Raw genomic sequence first — 21,559 nt, 5'->3', positions numbered from 1 at the left:
GTGTACGGGGGAGGGGGGGACATTCTGTACCTGCGGGGACGGGGGGGGGGGGGGGACATTCTGTACCTGCGCTCTCATCAGTCTGTAAAGAAAAATACATCATAGTCACACTGGGCTACAAACCATGGGTGCTTACCCATGCACCTAACTGAAGCCGTGTGTGCGGAGAGATGACGGCACAGGTTTCCCACACCTGGCATCTCCTAAGGAGCTAATACTGAATGTGTGAGGACTTCCACTCAATAGTAACAAGTAAGGTCTTTTTCCCTTTTTTATGTTTTTTTATTTTATAATTAATTTAATTTTACATATCAGCCACAGATTCCCCTGTCCTCCCTCCTCCCACCCCCCAGCCTTCCCCCCCAATCCTCCCCCCATTCCCACCTCCTCCAAGGCAAGGTCTCCCCTGGGGATTCAGCTCAGCCTGGTAGATTCAGTTGAGGCAGGTCCTGTCCCCTCCTCCCTGCACCAAGGCTGAGCAAAGTGTCTCAGCATAAGCCCTGGGTTCCAGAAAGCCAGCTCATGCACCAAGGACAGGTCCCGGTCCCACTGCCTGGGGGCCTCCTAAATAGTTCAAGCTAATCAACTGACTCACTTATCCAGTCTTTTTCAATAGCATCATATTGTGGTTTACTTAAGCAATTGGATCTTACATGTCCTCACCACACACAAAAAAGTAACTGTGAGGTATAGATGTTTTAATGGCCTTAGCCAGTAATTAATTCACAATGTCTACCATTATGTTCTACACCCCAAATAAATATGATTTTTAAATGGACAAGGGACATGAATAGCTGTAGGTACCTGGAAACATGTTTAACATCACTCATCATCATGGCTATGTGATCAGAATCTCAAAGAGCTTTCATATACACAAGCCCACGCCCAGAGATAAAGTAAAAACAAGTCAGGAGTGGTGGTGCAGGCCTTTAATCTCAGCACTTGGGAGACAGAGGCAGGCAGATCTCTGTCAATTTGAAACCAGCTTGGTCTACTTATCAAGTATCAGACCATTCAAGAGTATATGGTGAGATCCTGTCTAAAAAGGAAGGGAGGGAGGGAGGAAGGGGAAGGAGGGAGAAGAGGAGAAAAGAAGGAGGAGGAGGAGGAGGAGGAGGAGGAGGAGGAGGAGAAGGAGAAGAAGAAGAAGAAGAAGAAGAAAGCAGAGGAAGAGAGGAAAGAAGGAGGAGGAAGAGGATGAGGAAAGCAGATCTCTGTGAGTTCAGGGACAGCCTGGTCTACAAAGTGAGTTGCAGAACAGCTAGGACTACACAGAAACCTTGTCTTGGGGAAAAAAAAAAGCTGGGCGTGATGTTGCATATCTTTAATCAGTAAGATCTCTGAGCTTGAGGACAGTCTGGTCTACAGAGCAAGTTCCAGAACAGCCAGGGCTACACAGAGAGACCCTGCCTCAAAACAGAAAAGAAAGAAAGGAAGGAAGGAAGGAAGGAAGAAAAGAAAAGAAAGAAAGAAAGCAGGTGTCAATTCTGGAGGTGAAATGTCCAGCAACTAAAACGACACATTCACTAACGGGTTTCAGTGGGAGATTTTATGTATCGGAGCAATCGGTGAGGCTGTAGAAAGACCGAAAGTATGCAACCTAAAGAAATAAAGAATATGCTGAACAAAGAAAGTAAACTGAGGCTTAGTACAATGTAAGACACCATTAAACACATCAACATGTACGACAAAACAAGTTGTCACATATGAGGAAAGCTGAAGGAGGCTGGCAACCAGAAGACAGATGAGGAAACACAGAAATGCTAACCACCCAATTTGATCACTACACACTGTCCTCATGAGTCAAATCATCACGCTAGACCACATACATTTGTATAATTAAAATAATAATTAACTTTAAAACAGAATAGTAATATTTTTTTTCTTGGGCTGGCAAGTAGCTCATCAGGTAAAAGCACCTGCGGCAAGGCTGAGAAGCTTGAGTTTGATTCCCAGGACCCACATAGTAGAAAGGAGAGCACAGACTCCTGGACATTGTCTTCTGATTATTGTTCGAATCATAGATGGTCTTTTAATAAAAAACCCAGAGCCAGATATCAGGGTGAAAGCTCAAAGATCAGAGAAGCAGAATAGCCAGCCACTAGTTCTTACTTCTACAAAATCCTCAGCCTAACGCCGGGCGGTGGTGGCGCACGCCTTTAATCCCAGCACTTGGGAGGCAGAGCCAGGTGGATCTCTGTGAGTTCGATGCCAGCTTGGGCTACCAAGTGAGTTCCAGGAAAGGCGCAAAGCTACACAGAGAAACCCTGTCTCAAAAAAAACCAAAAAACAAAAACAAAAACAAAATTCTCAGCCTAAAGAGAGTGAGTTCCTGTTTCCTCATGCCTTATATACTTTTCTCTGCCCTGCTATATTACTTCCTGGGATTAAAGGCATGTGTGCTTTCCAAGAAAAGGCATGAGATCTCAAGGGTTGGGATTAAAGGTGTGTGCCACCACTGCCTGACCTCTATGTCTAATCTAGTGGCTGGCTCTGTCCTCTGATCCTCAGACAAATTTATTAGGGTACACAATATATCACCACATCCGATCTCCACATTTTACAGAGAGAGAGAGAGAGAGAGAGAGAGAGAGAGAGAGAGAGAGAGAGAGAGAGAGGAAGGGAGGGGGCACTTTATTTTTTTAGTTCTTAAACTTTTTTATTAAAGCAAAATTAAATGTGATAGATCATCTAGAGTCCCTCTGTCTCTGTCTGTGTAACTGCCTAACCTGTCATAACCTAACCTGGGCAGGGGCAGTGAGCTATGGATTTCATGGGGAAAGGACAAGCCATCCTTGCCCTCTTTACAGCAACCTGCTGTGGGACTTTTCCCGGGGAGATGTGAACAAATGTCTATTCACCCCATATGGGGCGCCCAGGACAGATCAAGGAACCATTCACCCAACTGTGTCTTGGGGAAACAATGAGTTCAATGGGTTATTCACAGGAGCATGAATGGCTCACAGAAGCTGCATCCCTGAAAAGCCCATCACAGTTCGGGTAACTATTTCCAAGCTGCACCCTGGGAACCCCCTCCTCCAGCAACTGTACATGTAAGTTTTATACTGTAAATCTGACCTTTGGGAGGGGACTTGCGAGCTGTCTAAGATGTCTTAGCTTCCTGATTTAGGAATCTCCCCCACCCCTCCTTCCAGGAGGAGATCTTCCAATTGAATGGAAATATCCACACACCAGAACGAAAAGCAGAAATCTTTGAAAAACGCTAAATCGCAGCATTCAAATAAAGGCGATTTGCATAAAATGATGCTGACCCTGAGAGACACTTTAGACATCCCACTGGTGAGGATTCTGAGGTTCTTGAGTGAGTTCTGCAAATTTCCTCCTGGATCTGTTTTCTCGTGATATCCAGGAGGAATTCTGTGTGAGGACCAAGTACAGAATCTGAAAACGACCACGCAGCCTGGTGAAGTGGTCCACGGGGAAAGGCTTGTCTAGGAGTTTAAGCAACTTTAGGGAAACATAGGACATTAAGAATCCATCTTGGCCGGGCAGCGGTGGTGCACACCTTTGATCCTAGCACTCGGGAGGCAGAGCCAGGCGGATCTGTGAGTTCGAGGCCAGCCTGGTCTACAGAGAGAGATGCAGGTATAGGCACCAAAACTACACAGAGAAACCCTGTCTCGAAAAAAATGAAGAAAAAAATCCATCTTATGTCAAGTTATGACATCTTATGTCAAAATCCAACAAATGTCAAGAAAAAAATCCTTTAGACAAAAGAATGTTGCAAGGCTTTGAAAGGGTTTGTGGAAACCTTTCTACCGTGTCCAAGGGAGACAAACCACAGGAGGCCTTGTATCAGCATCGGCTGCATCAGCACCAGCCTCGGCTGCATCAGGACCAGACACTGCTCCCCAGTCATAATTTAAAATTAGGGTCAGTGGAACTAGGAGCTGTCACAGAAGAGGGTGCCACCTTCCATCCCAACAGCTGCTAAGGATAGGGCTGCACAGATTCCTAGGACAGAGATTGACAGCCAGAATTAACTGGGTGACTTAATTTGGCGACCTTTCAATTCCATCATGGTTAGAGAGTGGCACTTCCTACTCCCATGCCCTCCAAAGTGCCTCAGAAACAACCTGGGTCTCTGATCTCTCAGAAGAGCTTCAAGTGCCAGACTTAATGTTCCGGACATCAGGTTCTAGCCAGCATCAGGTCATTCCACCCCCGGTGCTTGTCTCTTGTCCCATAGCTGGGCTGAAGGGTGCCTCAGACAAAATCAACTGTAGACACACCACAGAAGTGCCCGGGACTCCATGGGGTAATCACTAGCTCACTCTCCAGCAGCCAGGGCTTGTGTGTGTGTGTGTATGTGTGTGTGTGTGTGTGTGTGTGTGTGTGTGTGTGTGTGTGTGTGTGTGTGTGTGTGTGTTTGCACACTGGTATACACAAGTGCACATGCAACTGTGTGCAAGTATAAAGAGGCCAAAGGTCTTTGGGGAACATCTCCTCTATCACTCTACCTTTTTTGTTGCTGTTACTTTGTTTCTGGAGACAGGGTTTCTCTGTGTAGCCCTGACTGTCCTGGAACTCACTCTGTAGAGCAGGCTAGCCTCAAGCTCAGAGATCCACCTGCCTCTGCCTCCTGATTGCTGGGATTAAAGATATCTGCCACCACCACCCACTGTCTACTTATTTTTTGAGACAAGGTCCCTCATTAAACCTGGAGCTGACCAATTCAGCTAGATCAGCTGGTCAACAAACCTCAAGAATTATACTGTCTTTAGTTCCCCGGTGCTGGGATCACAGGTGTGGGTAGCCATGCCCATCCTTTTACATAGATGCTTGGGATCTGAACTCAGGTCTTCATGTTGGCATGGAAAGCACCTTCCTGGCTAAGCCATCTCCACAGCCCCTAGCCTCTGCTAACTAGTGTCAACCTAACAACCACAGAGACTTAGGGGGCGCCTGAGGACTAAGCTCATCAGGGAGTGCAGAGCACAGCACGGGACAGGATGTTGTGGTAAGCAGGCAGATTCAGGAGGCAGAGAAGAAAGGATGCTCCAAAAAGTGAACCGAGGAGGATCACATCAGCTATTCTGAAAGAAGGACCCATGGCCATGAGGATCAGGAACAAAGGGGGGGTCCGCTGAGGTTGAGCCATAGTTGTGGGAGGCATCCCTGTACTATCCACTGTGTACGGTGTCCGTGGCCTGTAAGCAGGGCTGTGGCCCTGGCAGAGACTTTAGAGAGAGCCCTTATCAGGCACATCACCTAGCTTTATGCACTTGACTTACTCTGTTAGGACAGGTGGAAGCCACTCTACTTTGATTCTGATGGCTCTGCACTGTTCATTGTGGTGTTCATGGGCAGGTAAACAGATTGATAACCGTACAGAGATGGGAACTGTCCCTCACACGTTCAGACCCAACCATCCATGTGGAGGAATGGGAAGGATGCGCTAGACAACCAGCTCTCTCAGAAAAGAAGCAGCTGGGCCACTGCTTCCAACAGATTATGGGATGGAGGGCATCTGCTCAAAGGGCTATGCTGTAGGCTAGAGAGATGGCTCAGCTGTTAAGAGCACCGGCTGCTCTACTAGAGGTCGTGAGTTCAATTTCCAGCAGCCACATGGTGGCTCACAACCGTCCCTAACTGTAGCCCCATGGGATCTGACGCCCTCTTCTAACGTGCAGAGGTTCATGCAGACCAAACCATACATTTAAAATGCATACATAAATAGAAGGCTATGCTGAAGTCTCACTCCAGAACCTGGGATAGAAGCTTATTTAGAAAGAGTGTCTTGGCAGCAGCAATCCAGTCAAGATAAGGTCAGTAGAGTGGGCCTGGTCCATTAAATGGTGTTCGTATAAGAAGGGGAAATGTGCCGGGTGGTGGTGGCACACACATTTAACCCCAGTACTCAGGAGGCAGAGCCAGGCGGATCTCTGTGAGTTCGAGGCCAGCCTGGTCTACAGAGCGAGATCCAGGAAAGGCGCAAAGCTACACAGAGAAACCCTGTCTCGAAAAACCAAAAAAAGGGGGGGGATGTAGACACAGAGACAGTTACAGACACACACAGAGGCCATGTGAGAGGAAATCACTCAGAAGAAGATGCCCGTGTAAGTGGAAGGCAGAAGCTGGAGTGATACAGCAGCAGCAGCGGCAGCAGTAGACACCAGGGCTACCAGAACTGAGGCAGGTGGGAAGGCTCCTCCCTGGAACCTCTCAGGGAGCACAAGCGAGGTCCACACTTGCTTTTGGATCCCTGAGAGGAATTTTCACCCAACTTGTGATCGTTTATTTTAAAAGACACAGGACACTAATTTAGTATCATAAACAAAACTCGAGCTGATTAAACACAGAGCAGGAGCTGGAGAGATGGCTCATCAGTTAAGAGTACTTACTGCTCTTGCAAAGGACCCAGGTTCAAGTCCCAGCGCTCACATAGCAGCTCACAATCATCTGTAACTCATGTTCCAGGGGATCCGATGCCTTCTTCTGGCCTCCGTGGGCAATTCATGATGTGGTGCACAAACAAACACTGAGACAAAACACTTAGACACAAGAAATAAAAATAAATAAATCTGTTCTGAATTAAGTCATAGTTCTGAGATACGACCCATCAATTCAACTGCTTGATATAAGCTCAACACCAAAACCTAGCAATGCCCATACAAAAATCAGTCCTTGCACACGCGTGGCAGCATTACTGACAACAGGAAGGACTGGTGAGGTGGCTCAGTGGGTAAAGACAATAGCTGCCAGGCCTGACAACCTGAGTTTGATCCCTGGGACCCATGTTACAAGGAGAGACTCAGCTCCTAAAAGTTGTCCTCTGACCTCCACATGTGTCCTGGCATTTTCCTATACTAGTGTGTGTGTGTGTTTCATATATATTCCCCGCAATATTAAAAAAAAAATACACAACTTGAGACCCTTGGCTTTCCCCAACACGGCCTTGAAGCAACACCAGCTCCATGCTCAAGAATGCTAGATTGATGCCACCCTGACATGTCTTGAAGTAATGATCTGAGCAGGCAGAAACTACAACACCCCCCCTCCCGCCGCAGTTCAGGACTGATGGGGGATGGTGCTATGGTGGGGACTTGGAGCCATAGCCACATATAACCAGACAAACAGCTCATCACATACTGTTTGGGGATGGGAGGTTCACAGCTCAGGATTCACTGTGAACCTCACCTACTCTACAGCCACATCTGTCTGTCTAGTGCTGGGTGCTAGGCTGCCCATCTGCTCTCAGGCTGGCAGCTGGCAGGGGTCAAATCAGAAACTAGTGAGTGCTTGTCTAGCATGTACAAAGTGCCACACAAACCAGGTGTAGTGGTACATACCCGTCAGGCCAGTGCTTAGGAGTGGATTCTGGAGTTTCAGAAGTTCAAGGTCATCTTCAGCTATATATTGACTTCAAGGCCAGTACTGAATATATGACTTTTGTTTTTTTAAAAAGGCAAGCAAGGCCGGGCGGTGGTGGCGCACGCCTTTAATCCCAGCACTCGGGAGGCAGAGCCAGGCGGATCTCTGTGAGTTCGAGGCCAGCCTGGACTACCAAGTGAGTTCCAGGAAAGGCGCAAAGCTACAAAGAGAAACCCTGTCTCGAAAAACCAAAAAAAAAAAAAAAAAGGCAAGCAGGAAAGGAACAGAGCCCCTTCTGGAAGGGCCGCCATCTATGTGTGATTGTTCCATTGGCTTCCTACTTCTCAAGGACCTGCTGGCTCCACTTGCTTCCTCCTTGTCAGTGAGGAGTGGGGCCTGTCCCTGTCACATACAGGGCAGCTGACAGGGGTCCTCACAGTACCTCCATGGCACCACCTTGGTCTCCAAACCGGATGTCCTAGCCCTGAAGCAAACCAGGCCATAGAGGCACCAGAGACTGAGTCTGGAGACTGTGGCCAGCCAGGGCTAGAGGGACCCAAGAGAAAGCTCTGGAGCTGTACCCATGTGACACAGCCTGGCTGGTTCTGCCACATTGCTCCACTCATCCTCCCCATGGAAGGATTTGGCAAAGAACCCATGGAGAGGCTGCTTACCCCACAGCTCCTTGTGAGTAGGAGCTGAGGTAACAACAGGGCACCCTGGGGAGGCGTGCCAGGCCCTCCCACCTCTCAGAGCATAAACAACGGTGACTGTTGGAAAGGGTTGACCCTCTAGCTTTTCTTCAACCTTTGCTGTTTTCTGTTTTCCTTTCTCCTCATTTACAGTCATGGGGTCAAGGACAAGGAGCTGGGGGTGGGGGACTTGAGATGGATAAGAGGACCCTCCTGACTCCAAGAACCCACTTTCTCTGGGTGGTGGTGGTGCACGCCTTTAATCCTAGCACTTGGGAGGCAGAGCCAGGCAGATCTCTGCGAGTTCAAGGCCAGCCTGGTCTACAGAGCGAGATCCAGGACAGGAATCAAAACTACACAGAGAAACCCTGTCTCAGAAAAAAAAAAAAAAAAAAAAAGAACCCACTTTCAACAAGCTTCAACAGCATATAGCACTTGACAATTTACCAATATCATTTACATCCCTGCCTGTGTCTTCTGCTTCTGGAATTGCCCTCCCGTTGCTGGGTGCTGTATTCCAGTCTTCCTTGTCTGCTACCCTAGCTCGAGGATGATCATTCTTGAGGCTCAGTGGTCCCCAGCTCCCAACTCTCCAGAAAACATGCTGAAAGACTTCCTTATAGGCGGGGCATTTTTTTCCAGTCAGGGTCTGTGTAGCCCTTGCTGGCCTTGCATTCTGATCCCCCTGCCTCAGCCTCCAGTGTGCCAGAGTCACAGGCATGTGCTTGGCATATCCGACTTTTACCTTGTCCTTGATCCGTTCCGCAAACCTCCTTGCTCTCTCACGTTTTCTTTCCTTTTTTCTTTTTTCTTTTTGGTTTTTCGAGACAGGGTTTCTCTGTGTCACTCATGTTTTATTTTGAACCTGGCAGCTAATTATCAAGTGTCTTTAGGGGCCCAGTGTGATGGTGCGTGTATTTGTCTCGAGATGATCCCAGGATGGCTGGGTTACACCATCACACACAGTTACCATTTCTTTGTGATGAGAACATCCACAACGCTCTTCCAGCTATTTTGAATGATATGACCAGTGTCATTGTCTGGTCACCCTTCTGTGTAAGAGAAGAGAATGTGCTTGTCTCAGCTGCTGTGACCTTGTACCCGTTAACGGATCTCTCTCCCTCCCGCCTCATTCTCTGCTAACGAACAGGCCCTCTCCTGTTCTTACTCAAATGTAAATCCTTTACATCTAATATATTCCACATGTTTATCTTATATGATATGCCTGGTCACTCTGTCTTAAAACTTACGGACTTGTCTTTCTCATAGGATTCTATTAAGCACGTGTGGTATTTTCCCAGTGTACTGTGAGGTTCTGGCATTGGAAACTTCCCTGGCTGGGAAGAGCCTGCTCTTCCCAAGCTAGTCAGCTCCTAGTCTGGCTGGCTTCAGTTCGGAGCTTGCCCCCACCCTCTTGACAAGCAGGCCTCAACGTCTTCCTGGGGAGCGAGGTGCCCAGTGATTGGGTACCACCCCTCCAGCTTGAGGCCCCTAAAGTCATTAAAATCACCTGTGCCCTCACACTGCGTGGCCCTGGCATGGGTAAATTTACCCCTGCTCCTTCCTGCCTTCTGGCCTCACAGTTTCCAGGGGCCTTTCCCAAAGCCACTCCTGACTACCACCTTACCAGAGAACAGAACAGACAGCTAGTTACTTTGGAATGTGGTGTCAAAAGTTTTGGGACCCTGTATCCTAGGAATGCATTCTCCAAAGCCTGGTTTGGAGAAGGTTTTCAAAAAACAAAAACAAGCCTGGCTTCGTGGCGCACACCTTTAATCCCAGCACTTGGGGATCTCTGTGGGTTCTAGGCCAGCCTGGTCTACAGAGTGAGTTCCAGGACAATTAGAGCTATACGGAGAGACTCTGACTCGAGAAAGAAAAAATAAAATAAACCAGAATAACAGCTGCACCTTTTCCTCTTAATCAGTTTATTTTTAACAGCTTTGTGCTTTTTACAAAATACACTGAAAAGCAGTTAACGGTTTTCAAGTGTCTATACCAGGGTCTGTGCAGATCCCTGTGAGAATGTGAAGACCAAATGCATGCCTGGATCACTAGGAGTGGCCCTGAGGTCCCTGGAGACCAGCCCGATGCACAGGTGACTCCGCCTATTTGCACTTCTACTGTGTGGGGCTGCGATTCTAAACTTCTGAGAGCCCAACATCAGGCAGCGGGCGAGCACTCATGAGGCAGCGCCTCAGCCCAAAGCAGCATCCGCCTCTTTTGGGACTTGCCCTTTCCTTACCCAATGGGACTGCTTAGAACCTTTCTGGCCTCCTTTTGAAAGCTGGAATGTGTGAGGGACAAGGCCCAGAGGCACCAATCCCTGTACGGACAGCTCCCCATCAGGTTTGAGAGGGCAAGAGCCAGTCACATGACTGCAAACCAATTTATGTCATGTCAATTAAAGAAGCTGCCAGGTGAGGTCAGCAGGAGCCCAGCAGTCACAGACTTCCAGAGCACACTTGATTTCATCTTTTACCTCAACATTCAACACAACTGCAGTATTGCTCCTGAGTGGAGAGGCAGTCACACAGGGCACAAGGCAGTCATAGACCAGACAGGCAGGGTCTGTCAGCCATGCTGGGACCTGCACAGCCTAGGTATGCACCCCAAGGGTTGTAGTTTGAATGTGAAGTGTCCTCCACAGGCTCACATTTGACCTCATGGTGGTCCTCAGCTGGTGGCGCTGCTTGGGAGGCGGTGTAACCTGTGGAGTGTGAGGTCTGTCCTGTTCTGAAGGGTATTCTCGGCTTCCTGGTGCCCCTACCATGAGGGACTCTGCCACACCCCCACTGCCATGAACTCCATTATGAACTGCAACCCCCTAAACTCGTGAGCCAAAGTAATCCATTCTTCAAGTTGTCTCTGCCAGGTCCCTGTCCCCAACACTGACCACCCATTCAGTACCATGAGGAGTGAGGTCATTCAGGGTGCCCCCATCACATCCTGCTTAAGAGGGAGGCCACCCCCAACTCACCAGTCTACTCGGGGGACACCAAGCTGCTGAAAACTGCACTTGAGTTCAGAGTGCGCCTAGAACCCTAGCCTAGGTAGCCTCCAAAGTCCCAGTTCTTAGAAGTCCCCACGGTCCCTGGCTCCAGAATAACTACCCCGGCTACTCTCACCCCAGCCCTCTGTGGTCTCACCTGGAGGCACTGTAGAAAACAGTTCAGAGCTATCCACCCTAACCCTGAAGCCTGGGCACCCACTCCCTGTGCCGGACTCAGAGGCCGCCCCTCTTTCTGCCAGTCCAGCATGGCCCATAGAACTCTGCTGAAATAAATGTACTGGGTCTGCAGCGATGGCTCAGCAGTTAAGAACACTTGTTGCTCTTGCAGGGATCCAAATTCAGTTCCCATCATGCATGTCCAGCAGCTCAGAACCTCTTGTTACTCTAACTCCAGTGTATCTGATACCCACTTTTGTCCTTCATAGGCACCCAGACATACATCCATATGCATACATAGACACACGCATATAGACATAAAAACAAAATACATCTTTTGAAAGAGAGAGACACAGGTGTATCTTGTAAAACACAGCGGTGCATGCCTGTCCATCTAGCTAACACTCATGAAGCCAGGGCAGGAGAATCTCAAGTTTAAGACCAACCAGAGCTAGATAGCTACAATAGTGGGACACTTTTATCTGGTGTGCTCATTGATCTCCAGAGACAGCCGTCCCATGGGTCTGTTCTACCAGACCTGCCCAAAATGAAACCAGAGTTCCCAAGGGGCTGTTTACAGATCACACTTTACTGGTCCTTAGGCTTTGTGGCAAGACCCCAGTTCACATTACAAAGGTTAGAAAAAGTGGTTCTGGGGAGCATGCACCCCACCAGCAAGTCACTCCCCACTAAAAGCATACATGAAAGTGACATCCCAAACCAGCAAAAAGGTTGAAGGTCCTCCCAGATGGACCTGAGCCCTGGGCTCCATGCCTCCTGTGCTTCCTGGGGAGTGTGAAAAGACAGCAGCTCACTTTGAGGAGTGACAAGAGCCACATGCAGTCCCTGTGGCTCACAGAACACATGTCCCAGTCCAAGGGAATCAACCTCCCCACCGTGCACACAACCCAAACAATTCCTGCCCTGAGATGCGTTTCAAGAGAACACAAAGCCTGCATTCCTGGCCCAGTAATTTTGCAGACACAGAGTACCTCCTCCAAGAGAAACAAGGTTGGGGAGCTGACACTGGACAGAGGCTTCACTCCTGCCTTGGCCCATGGACAGTATCAAATCCCATTCAGAATCTGGTCCAAAAGGGAGCTCAGACCCTTCCCTCTCCTGGCATCAGGATGGTGACTCTGTTCTCAGTCACACACTTGGGAGGGGAGAGTCCACAAGAGTAGGACCCTCTGCAGGAAGCAGCGGGCAATCCGTAGCCTGGAACACATGGAACTTTCCCAGTGGGTGTGTCCAGGAAGCCACCACAGGAGAAGGAACTCATACCCAACGGGGCACAGCACACAGCGTTGAAGACCTTGGGCAGCGGCTCAGAGGCACCTGGTAACTCTAAGGCCAGTGAAACTCAGAGCAGCCGGCTACTTGGCAGCCGTGGGCCACCAGTCCGGCACCGAGGCAGTCACAGCCACCTGCTGGCTCTCGGAGGTCTTTATGTGGAGAGGACCCTTGATGGTCTCTGACCGCAGCAAAGCCAGTCCCACGCGTCCCTGGCCGGCCCTGAACTTGCCCGCTGCCCGTCCTGTCGCAGTCACCGTCACTGAGGTGCCGGGACGGACGCCATCGGCAGGCAGGGGGCCTTCAAGCCTCACAGGGAAGAGACGCTTACGGATGACGCCCGTGTGGTGGGTGCGGGCCGTCAGCTCCTGCCCGATGTAGCAGCCCTTGGTGAAGCTCACACCGTTCATGAAGGCCAGGTTGGACTCCAGGGGTAGGGCTGTCCCTGGGGGCAGGTCACGGACCCCCTCGGGGATGCCTGTGGGGTTCAAAAACAAAGAAAATGAGAATAGCATGTCCAGCAGCAAGTGCAGGCCTGCAGTTTGTGAAGTCCGGTCCTACAGGCCAACTCCACCCAACCCCTCTACCCCTTACGGGGGTCCCCCCGGCCTCCTTACATCTCCCCACTCCCCCCAACACCAGCCCAGCACATTACCCTACTCATACCTTGCTGGTACCGGTGCGTATGATAATCTTGGAGGTCCCCAAGCTGTCCCCTGGGTACCAAGGCTGGGCCATCATCCTGAGTGAGAAGCCGCCACCCCATACGTACAGTCCGGGGGTCACGGGTGAGGATGGTGGTGGCTTCCACCCTCTCTTCTAGTGGTGCAGCCTCAAGGACCTGAGGGGCACAGGGTAGCACAGCCCACACATGGAGCTCTGGACATGGCTCCACAGCGACCTTCCGCCGGATCTTATATATGGCCAGGTACTTCTGTAAGGTGCCCAGCACAGAGCTGTCACACTCTAGGAGATAGCCTGGTGCCTCGTCGGTGCTCTCAGGGAGTCTGTAGGAGACAGACATGGGCTTAGGGCTAGCAGGAGTCCCTGCCCACTGCCGACTCACCGACTATTGAGAGCTGCTGGTAGCAAAAGGCCATGAGAGTACACAGCAGGTGACAATTAGTGTTCCAAAGGTCAACCTATCAGAATCAAGGGTTCTGTTGGAGGAAACCATCATGCAAGGCATTTGGAATTACTGCCTTTTGAATGAACTGGCTGTCTCTTGTTGTAAACTTCTTGTGTAATAACAGCTATGATTCTCCCATTACCAAGGAAAAAAAGGCAGTTTATTTTACTCGTGACTTATACTGACACATAGACTCCTTTTTTTTTTTTGTTTTTTTTTTCTTTTTGGTTTTTCTAGACAGGGTTTCTCTGTGTAGTTTTGGTGTCTGTCCTGGATCTCGCTCTGTAGCCCAGGCTGGCCTCGAACTCAGAGAGATCTGATTGCCTCTGCCTCCCGAGTGCTGGGATTAAAGGCGTGCGCCACCACCGCCCGGCTTACCTAGCCATTTCTAAGATTAAAGTCTGAGCATATAAATTCCTTTTTTAGATCCCCGAATTGATTTTAACTCTTCATTGACCCTGCCTCCATTAGTCACTCTCCCTTGCTTCCCTGAGCAAAAGGACTGCCAAACGGGGAGCCAGGCTACCCCATGCCAGCAGCCCCCGCTGACAGCACAGCTTCCACCAGGGTTGTTTAAAACAGTTTTAATCAGACTTTTGGCCATCACAAGTCTCAATGAACTCCAGATGATACTGCAGCCACTTCCAACCTAGGCCAGATGGACAGCATCTTCCGGTACCCAGAAGAGGGGCTGCTGTTAACTACTGCTAAAGACACAGGGTTATGACTGTCCAAAACACAATCCTCGGTCATTGTGAAGGTGCCAACAGGCAAGTCTGTGACCGGTCCAAATATCTCCTGAGGCTATACAAACAGGCTGCGGAGGCTCACTTAATGAGTCTGTGGGGAGACTCTCCTGAACTTCACCCCGAGAGTGAGAACACCAGCCCCAATAAAAGGCCTCTCTCGGTCCTCTTTTCTTGCCGACTTTAGTTGTGGAGGTTGGGCTGGTAACAGAGAAAGTAGCAGCAGCGACAGCAGAGGTCAGCAGAGGCAGCGGAACAACAGTGGTGGCCGCAGCTGGGCGGCTGACAAGCCAAGCTGCAGAGAGGACAAGACTGCCAGCTGCCTGACAGCTGAAGCAACAGCTGAGCGGTTCAACAACAGCCAGGGCAGGAAGAAAGGCAGCCGAAGTGGAAAGACAGACAGCGAGAGGGTGGAGGAGGGTAAAGGGTTGTGACGAGCCAGAGGAGAGAACTGCAGGCCCAGGTCACTGAAGAGCTCCAGAGAGCTGCTAATCAAACCGTTAGAGCCAAGAGTCTAAGACCTGGTCAGAGGAGCTGTGGCACTGGCTGGTGTGAACAGCTAAGGAATCCCATACAAGAGCTGGAACACTGGCTGCTGCCAAGGGTAGAGGAACCCTATGCTAGCTCCACAAGAGCTGTAAATACTCGCAGGGCCAAGGCTGCAGACTCAGGGTCTTCAACACTAGAGGGCACCCACATGCTCCTGCTTCCAGAGGCAACTGCCACCACACTGCCAACCACCGTGAAGAATGAAAGCCACCAAAGACTGGCCCTTGAATAGCTTCTCCTTGCCGGCCCAGGCCACCCAGCAGCCTATTGGTATCACACAGAGATGGTGACATCCTGGAAATGTAGTCAGATCCAAGCCTCCAGAGTGGGGTCCATGCGTGTTTTCTACAAAGGGCAGAGACTGGTTTAGGCTTGAGGGCCTGAGCCACCACAGCCCTAACACTGCCTGGAAGACAATGTCTCAGGCTGAGGGGAGGAAAATGGGTGTGCCAGGATTCTCAGGGAACTCTACACACCAAAGCATCATACTGGGTCTGGCCCAAGGGTTGTCATTTGCTGACGCTGTCCTAGATTCAGAGAGTACACTAAGCGATGTAATACAGAAAAAAAAAAGATCTCTAGAAGGCTCATCGTTGTGGCTTTTTAGCACCTGGAGACAGATGCTCTCGGTTTCCCCCACAGAATGCAGACAGCTACTGGATAATGATGTCATGGCTGCCAATTCTCAGTGACCACTTTCAGCCTGGAATGGCCATCCTCAAGGGTTCAGGAAAGACCCTCCAGACATGAGGAGTCTCCACATATTCTTACTCTGAGAACCTAGGTGGCTACTGAAGATGCTTACTAAAACCCAACTTAGAAAGACACCAGGCAGCCGGTCAAGGAGGGACAGCCCCGGGTGTGGGACGGGGCGGGGAACTTCTGACTTAACTGGTTGGGAGCAGCGGCACAAGGCTCCGTGCAAGTAACTAGCCGAACCTGGACGCCTTCCACGGGACACGCCTCTCGGTGACCCCTTCTCTAAGTCTAGATCATCCTCCTTTGGAAGCCTTTTCCAGAGGCATCTAATTCGGCCTCTTCTCAGCGGTGTCTAGGCAGCATCCCCTGGGAATCTTATCCTGGACATCCTTCCTTGGATGTGTCCAGCCTCTCCTCCTGAGAGGGCTCCTCCTCAGCCAGCTCCCCCAGCGCTCCAACACGCCTATTGCCCCGCCCTGCTGCCCAGGCTCCTCACCCATACAGGATGACGTCATACATCGTGCGTCCCTGCACATTCAGGAAGTGGGCATACGCCGCACGCGCAGAGGGCTGAGCCGCGCCGGTTGGAGGACCCGAAAACGGCAGCTCATTGGTCAAGAGTCCCAACAGGAAGGGCGCAGTGTCCGGGCCGCGCACGCGCAGTAAGGCGCGCTCATCTAGCCGGAAGCAGGTCCAGGCCACGCTGTCCTCCGGGTTGCCGCGGACGCCGGAGCCACGGGCCAAGCAGCGCCTCGGGATCCAGCTCGGCCGCCAGAGCCAGGCCGGGCTTCGGCGCCCCGCAGCCGCGCCCCGGAGCAGCAACGCGGCTGCCATCTTGGGCGCGAGTGAGGGCAGGAGCCACAGCGGCCCCTGTCGGCGGCGGGCAACGCGCGTGCGTGGGGGGAGAAGTGGGCGGAGCCTCGGCTGTCGATGGGTGCGCAAGCCCAGATTAGACGCCATCCGATACCCTTTCCCCTACTTGGCTCCTGTTCGAGCCGATTGTGGTTGAGGTTAAATATAGAAACATGAAATTTGACATTTTATACCGGGCCTAGTGTGCAATCCCAGCCTCGGGAGGCAGAGGCAGGAGGATGCCAGTTCAAGACCTGCTTGGGCAACTTAAAATCCTCTCTCCAATAAAAAGCAAGAAGAGGATTGGAGATAGATAGCTCAGTGATAGAGCACTTTCTAGCAGCAGAAAGTCTTGGTTTCCTTCCCCAGTACTGCCCTGAAGAAAGGAGAAGGGGAGGCATTTCTTTGTTCACGGTGGTTAAATATAGACAGTATAAAACTAACCATCGTTGCCGCTGTCTTACTTTTTACTGCTGTAAGAAACATGCCCAAGCGCAACTTGGAGAGGAAAGGGTTTATTTCATTTGACAACTCTCAGGTCACACCCATAGCTGAAAGAACTCAGGGCAGGAACAGAAGCAGAAGTGTGGAAGATGCTGCTTACTGGCTTGCTTCTTAGGGGGAATTCTTCAGCCTGCTTTCTGATACAACCCAGGGGCACCTACCCACAGTGAGCTGGGCCCTCTCACATCAGTCATTAATCAAGACAGTACCTCCAGAGACTTGCCTACAGGCCAATCTTATGGAGGCATTTTCTCGAGATTCCCTCTTCCCAGATATGTCTGGGTGGGTGTCAAGTTGATAAAAACCAGGCAGCAAGGCCACCTTCAGTACATTCAGGTCAGATTCTTCATACTGCTGCACAGCCCTCACCACCATCCGACTCCAGAACGTTCCCGTCTCCATACTGACGCCCCCAGAAACACATCCAGACCCTGGCACCCACGGTTTACTTTCTGTGCGTGTGGATTGAAGCTCCGGTGCTCGTCCTCTTGCACCTGGCTCTTTCCATGTAGCCTTTATCCATGCACCTTCCCTTTTTGAAAGATGTATTCCATTCCATGAATGCCCACATTGCCCTTATGCACTCAGCTGTCATGGGCACTCGGGAGGTGCCCACGTTTTGAATGCTGGGAGTAATGCTGCTATGAAAACGACCGTACAGATTATCTCTTTTGAGACCCTGTTCTTGGTTCTGGGGTTCCCTATTGTAGATCTGTAGTCTTGTTAACAAAAGATTTTAGAAATGTTCTTGGAAGCTTGAGAGCAAGTTTATTAGCAGTTGGGAGAAAAACAATAGAGTAGGTGTGCTGGATAGTTTTATGTCAGCTTGACACAAGCTAAAGCCATCAGAGAGGAGGGAACCTCAATGAAGAAATTGCCTCCATAAGATCTGGCTGTAAGACATTGTCTTACATGGGGGAAGGCCCAGCCCATTGTGGGTGGGGCCATCCCTGGGCTGGTGGTCCTGGGTTCCCTGAGAAAGCAGACTGAACAAGCCATGGAGAGCAAGCCAGTAAGTAGCACCCCTCCATGGACTCTGCATCAGCTCCTGCCTCCAGGTTCCACCTGGTTGAGTTCTTGTCCCAACTTCCTTTGGTGATGAACAGCAATATGGAAGTGTAAGCCAAATAAACCCTCTCCTTCCCAACTTGCTTTTTGGTCATGGTGTTTCGTCACAGCAATAGAAACCCTGATAGAAACAAAAAGTCAGTAGGTAAGCTGGAAATTCTACAGCTGCTTGGAGAACAGAGCCTTTTGCGTTTAAATGAAGGTCACAGAAACAGAAAGCCCAGAGTAGTAGGGAAGCGAAAGCATGCTTACTAGGCTTTTGGCCAGAATCCAGAGATAAAGAGAAAGAAAGGGAGAAAATATGCTTAGTGTTGGGCCCCAATCTAAGTTCAGAATGTTAACAGCTCAGGCCTGAGTTCAAAGGGCACTTGATTCCAGGCTCTTGGGTCCTAATGTTGTGAAATTACGAACAAAGAGGCACCAAGACTTTTCAGGAAAACAGTTTTTGATTACTCCAGCAGTCGCAGTGAAATTCTTGCTTTAAAAAAAAAGTGACACTGAGACTTTTTTATGTGGCCTTTGGTCCCTTGTCTTCCATATATGGCAACTTATAATTTTATTGGATATTTTAAAATCTTGAGGTGGGATTCTAAAGATGGCCTAGATATGGAGAAAAGGAGGGCCACTCGGGGAATGTAGCAAGGTCTCACATAAACTTGGCAAAAACTAAACCACATGATGGCCTTTCCTTCAAGATCTCTGAGGACACTAAGCAAAGATGGGGGTGAAGGAGATGTAATCATTTATATATATATATATATATATATATATATATATATATATATACACACACACACACACACACACACACACACACACACACACACACACACGGGCATTCATTGTTCAGCCCGAGTGGCTATTTTCTGTTTTTCTTTCCCATGGCTTTCAGAGGCCCCTACCACACCAGGGCAAAGTATTGCACCCAAGACACATGGTGAGAAATAGAGAGAGAGGTAGTTTATACATTTTTTTTTAGATTTCTTTATTTTATTATTTTGTATGTATGTTCGTGCACCATGTTCGTGTCTAGTGCCCACTGAGGTCAGAAAATGGTGTTTGGATCCCATAGGATTGGCACTAACAGATGGTTGTGAGCCACCACATAGATGCTGGGAACTGAACTCAAATCCTTTGCGAGAACAATAGGTGCTCTTAACCTCTGAGTCAACTCTCCATCCCTCTTCTAGAGACAGTTTATTAAGAAAGGAAAAGCAGGTAGAGAGTGGTGGTACACACCTTTAATCAGCACTCAGGAGGCAGAGGCAGGTGGATCACTGTGATTTTTGAAGCCAGCCTGGTCTTCTCCATAGAAAAGTTTCAGGCAAGCCAGAGCTACATAGTGAGACCCTTGTCTTTAAAAAAATACAGAAGGATCTATGTGCTGTGTCAGCAATTTCTGTACTACTAGAAGACTCCATTTAAGATAAATATCAAGTTATTGGAAATTAATGCGTCTTACCCAGTACACTGAAAAACCTGGTTATCCTGTATCAGCTTGGATTAGCATACCCAGTACACTGAAAAACCTGGTTATCCTGTATCAGCTTGGATTAGCAACAAAGGGCTGACAATTCACCACAAGCCTCTGGACACCAAGGATGCCTAGGCTGGTAGTCCAGATGGGGTAGGAACATTCAGCCCACAGCATGTGTGTTCCCAGCCTTACACTAACATTTCAACCTGCAGAGACTGTGTTGGGATGATAAGCAAGCTGCTAATCACCTCCATTTGCCAAGTGTCCACACCCCGCTGCTTTGCCTTATCCATCCAGCTCTGCCAATTTTATTGTTACTGCTGCTGATCTTTTCTGCCGAACCATGGGGACATCAGCAGCTCAAGTGTCTCCTGGGGACAAGGACAGATCTCATTCTTCTGTTCTATCCCTGTAACAAGCCTAGACATGATTTGGAGTCCTCTAGGAGCTGCTGTGTCATGGATGAGCTCAAGTGGATGAATGTGGTGGGAACGGCAGCTCATGGAGCTGTAGCCACTGGACTATACACATCTCCAAAGAGTGATAACCCTGAGCCCCGATCAGAAGCTGCACCCTGAACACGTGGTCTCTCTGCTGGAAGGCCACTTCCCCTGCTATGGCTCACCCCACTTCAGGGTGGCTCCAGCAATCTTCTGCAAGAAACCTGCTCAAGTCAGTCCCATGCTGTCAGCCTCCAGGGGCCTAACTTGTTCCTCTTCTGTGTTCCACTCCTCACACAACACATCAAAGACTTGAAAATGCCCTTGTTTATGTCTCTGAGCTCCAGGCAGGTGGGACTTTCATGTTAAACAAAAAACAAATTTTTTGACAGTGTTTCACTGTGTAACCCTGGGTGGCCTGAAACTCCATATGTAGAACAGGCTTGCCCCAATGTCACGGAGACCTACCTGTGTCTGCTGAGAGTAGAGGTGAGTGTCATCATGTCCAGCCTAAAGCAAATACTCCTTATGGTAGTTGCTAAGGTGATGTTAAAGAAGCTGCTATTGGGGCTGGAGAGATGGCTCCGTGATTTTAGAGCACTTGCTGCATAATCACGAGGACCAGATTTTGGATCCCAGCACCCACGTAACAGGCATCCTGAAAACATGTAACTCCAGCTTGGAAGGATCTGACACCCTCTTCTGGGCTCTGAATGCACACACACACATATGCATGCACACGCACATGCATGCACACACAAATAAGTCTTTTTTAAAAGCTATTACTGAGACCATGCAGAGGTGCAGTGAGGGTTGTGCTTTTAGGGACCAGAACCACAACAGCAGGGCATTGCAGTCAGGGAGAGGTCAGGCTCTGCCCCCCAAACAACCTGGCTGTGGGAGCTTACAGGAGCAGGGAGTTGGTGCCTGGAGAGGAACCAAGAGGAGACTTCTGCTGAAGGGGACTCTAGCCCAGTCCACCTAACAGGTTCCTGCTGGAAGTGTTCCAGGTGTGCACACAGCACTTCGGACTGGGAGATAAGGAGCTGGTCACAGAACCATGCGGCTGAGTGTTCAGAGTGGAGAGTCCCTCTAAACTGCTGTAGCAGAGTTCTTGCTAAAGCTTGGTTTTTTGAGGCCGAGCCCGGTCAGAGACCCACAATCTAGCCAAGCAGAGAACCTTCATGCAGCTCACTGCCAGATCCCTAAATCTAGGGCAGCAGCTTGGTTGTTACTGGGTAAAAAAAAAAAAAAAAACACTGTGGTCCGGTGGAATGGCCTGAACAAGCAGAGTATAGTGTGCATGCCTCTAATCCCAGCACTTGGAAGGCACAAGAAGGATCCAGAGTTCAAAGGCATCCTCGTCTGTATAGCAAGTTTAAGCCAACCTGTGCTATGTGAGACCCCAGTCTCAAAAAGAAAGGATGAACAGGGGCTAAACACGTAACACACACACACACACACACACACCACTAAGATCAGGGCTCAGGCCCTGCACTTGAACTTCAAGGCCTTCCTGTCTACCTCAAATCCTGTAAGGCCCTAGGATCACTGGTGGGCCTGGCCTGTGTTGGGACACGCAACTTAACATCAACCATCACCTTAA

The 21,559-nt window shown here is 49.7% G+C and overlaps 1 protein-coding gene across 1 annotated transcript; it reads right to left on the bottom strand.

Annotated features, from left to right (window-relative positions):
• Positions 1-9,932: 9,932 nt before the first annotated feature.
• Positions 9,933-16,811, bottom strand: Iba57 (iron-sulfur cluster assembly factor IBA57). Its single transcript, XM_052757769.1, has 3 exons — positions 16,109-16,811; positions 13,156-13,496; positions 9,933-12,967 (listed from the first exon to the last, which is right to left on the bottom strand). Exons 1-3 carry the CDS (start codon positions 16,570-16,572, stop codon positions 12,573-12,575), a joined length of 1,200 nt encoding a protein of 399 aa, XP_052613729.1. The 5' UTR covers positions 16,573-16,811; the 3' UTR covers positions 9,933-12,572.
• Positions 16,812-21,559: the final 4,748 nt, after the last annotated feature.

The sequence above is a fragment of the Peromyscus californicus genome, unplaced genomic scaffold (genome assembly GCF_007827085.1).
Source record: "Peromyscus californicus insignis strain IS unplaced genomic scaffold, ASM782708v3 Scaffold_3__1_contigs__length_106647218, whole genome shotgun sequence".
NCBI classification, from domain to species: Eukaryota; Metazoa; Chordata; class Mammalia; order Rodentia; family Cricetidae; genus Peromyscus; species Peromyscus californicus.
Note: the sequence above shows the minus strand (reverse complement) of the source record. Positions and strands in the feature narration are given on the sequence as shown.

Coding starts and splice junctions, on each gene's coding strand:
- Iba57 (XM_052757769.1), bottom strand. CDS start 16,572: ATGGCGTCTAATCTGGGCTTGCGCACCCATCGACAGCCGAGGCTCCGC. Junction 13,497..16,108: donor TATGACGTCATCCTGTATGG/GTGAGGAGCCTG, acceptor TGTCTCCTACAG/ACTCCCTGAGAGCACCGACG. Junction 12,968..13,155: donor TACGCACCGGTACCAGCAAG/GTATGAGTAGGG, acceptor TGAACCCCACAG/GCATCCCCGAGGGGGTCCGT.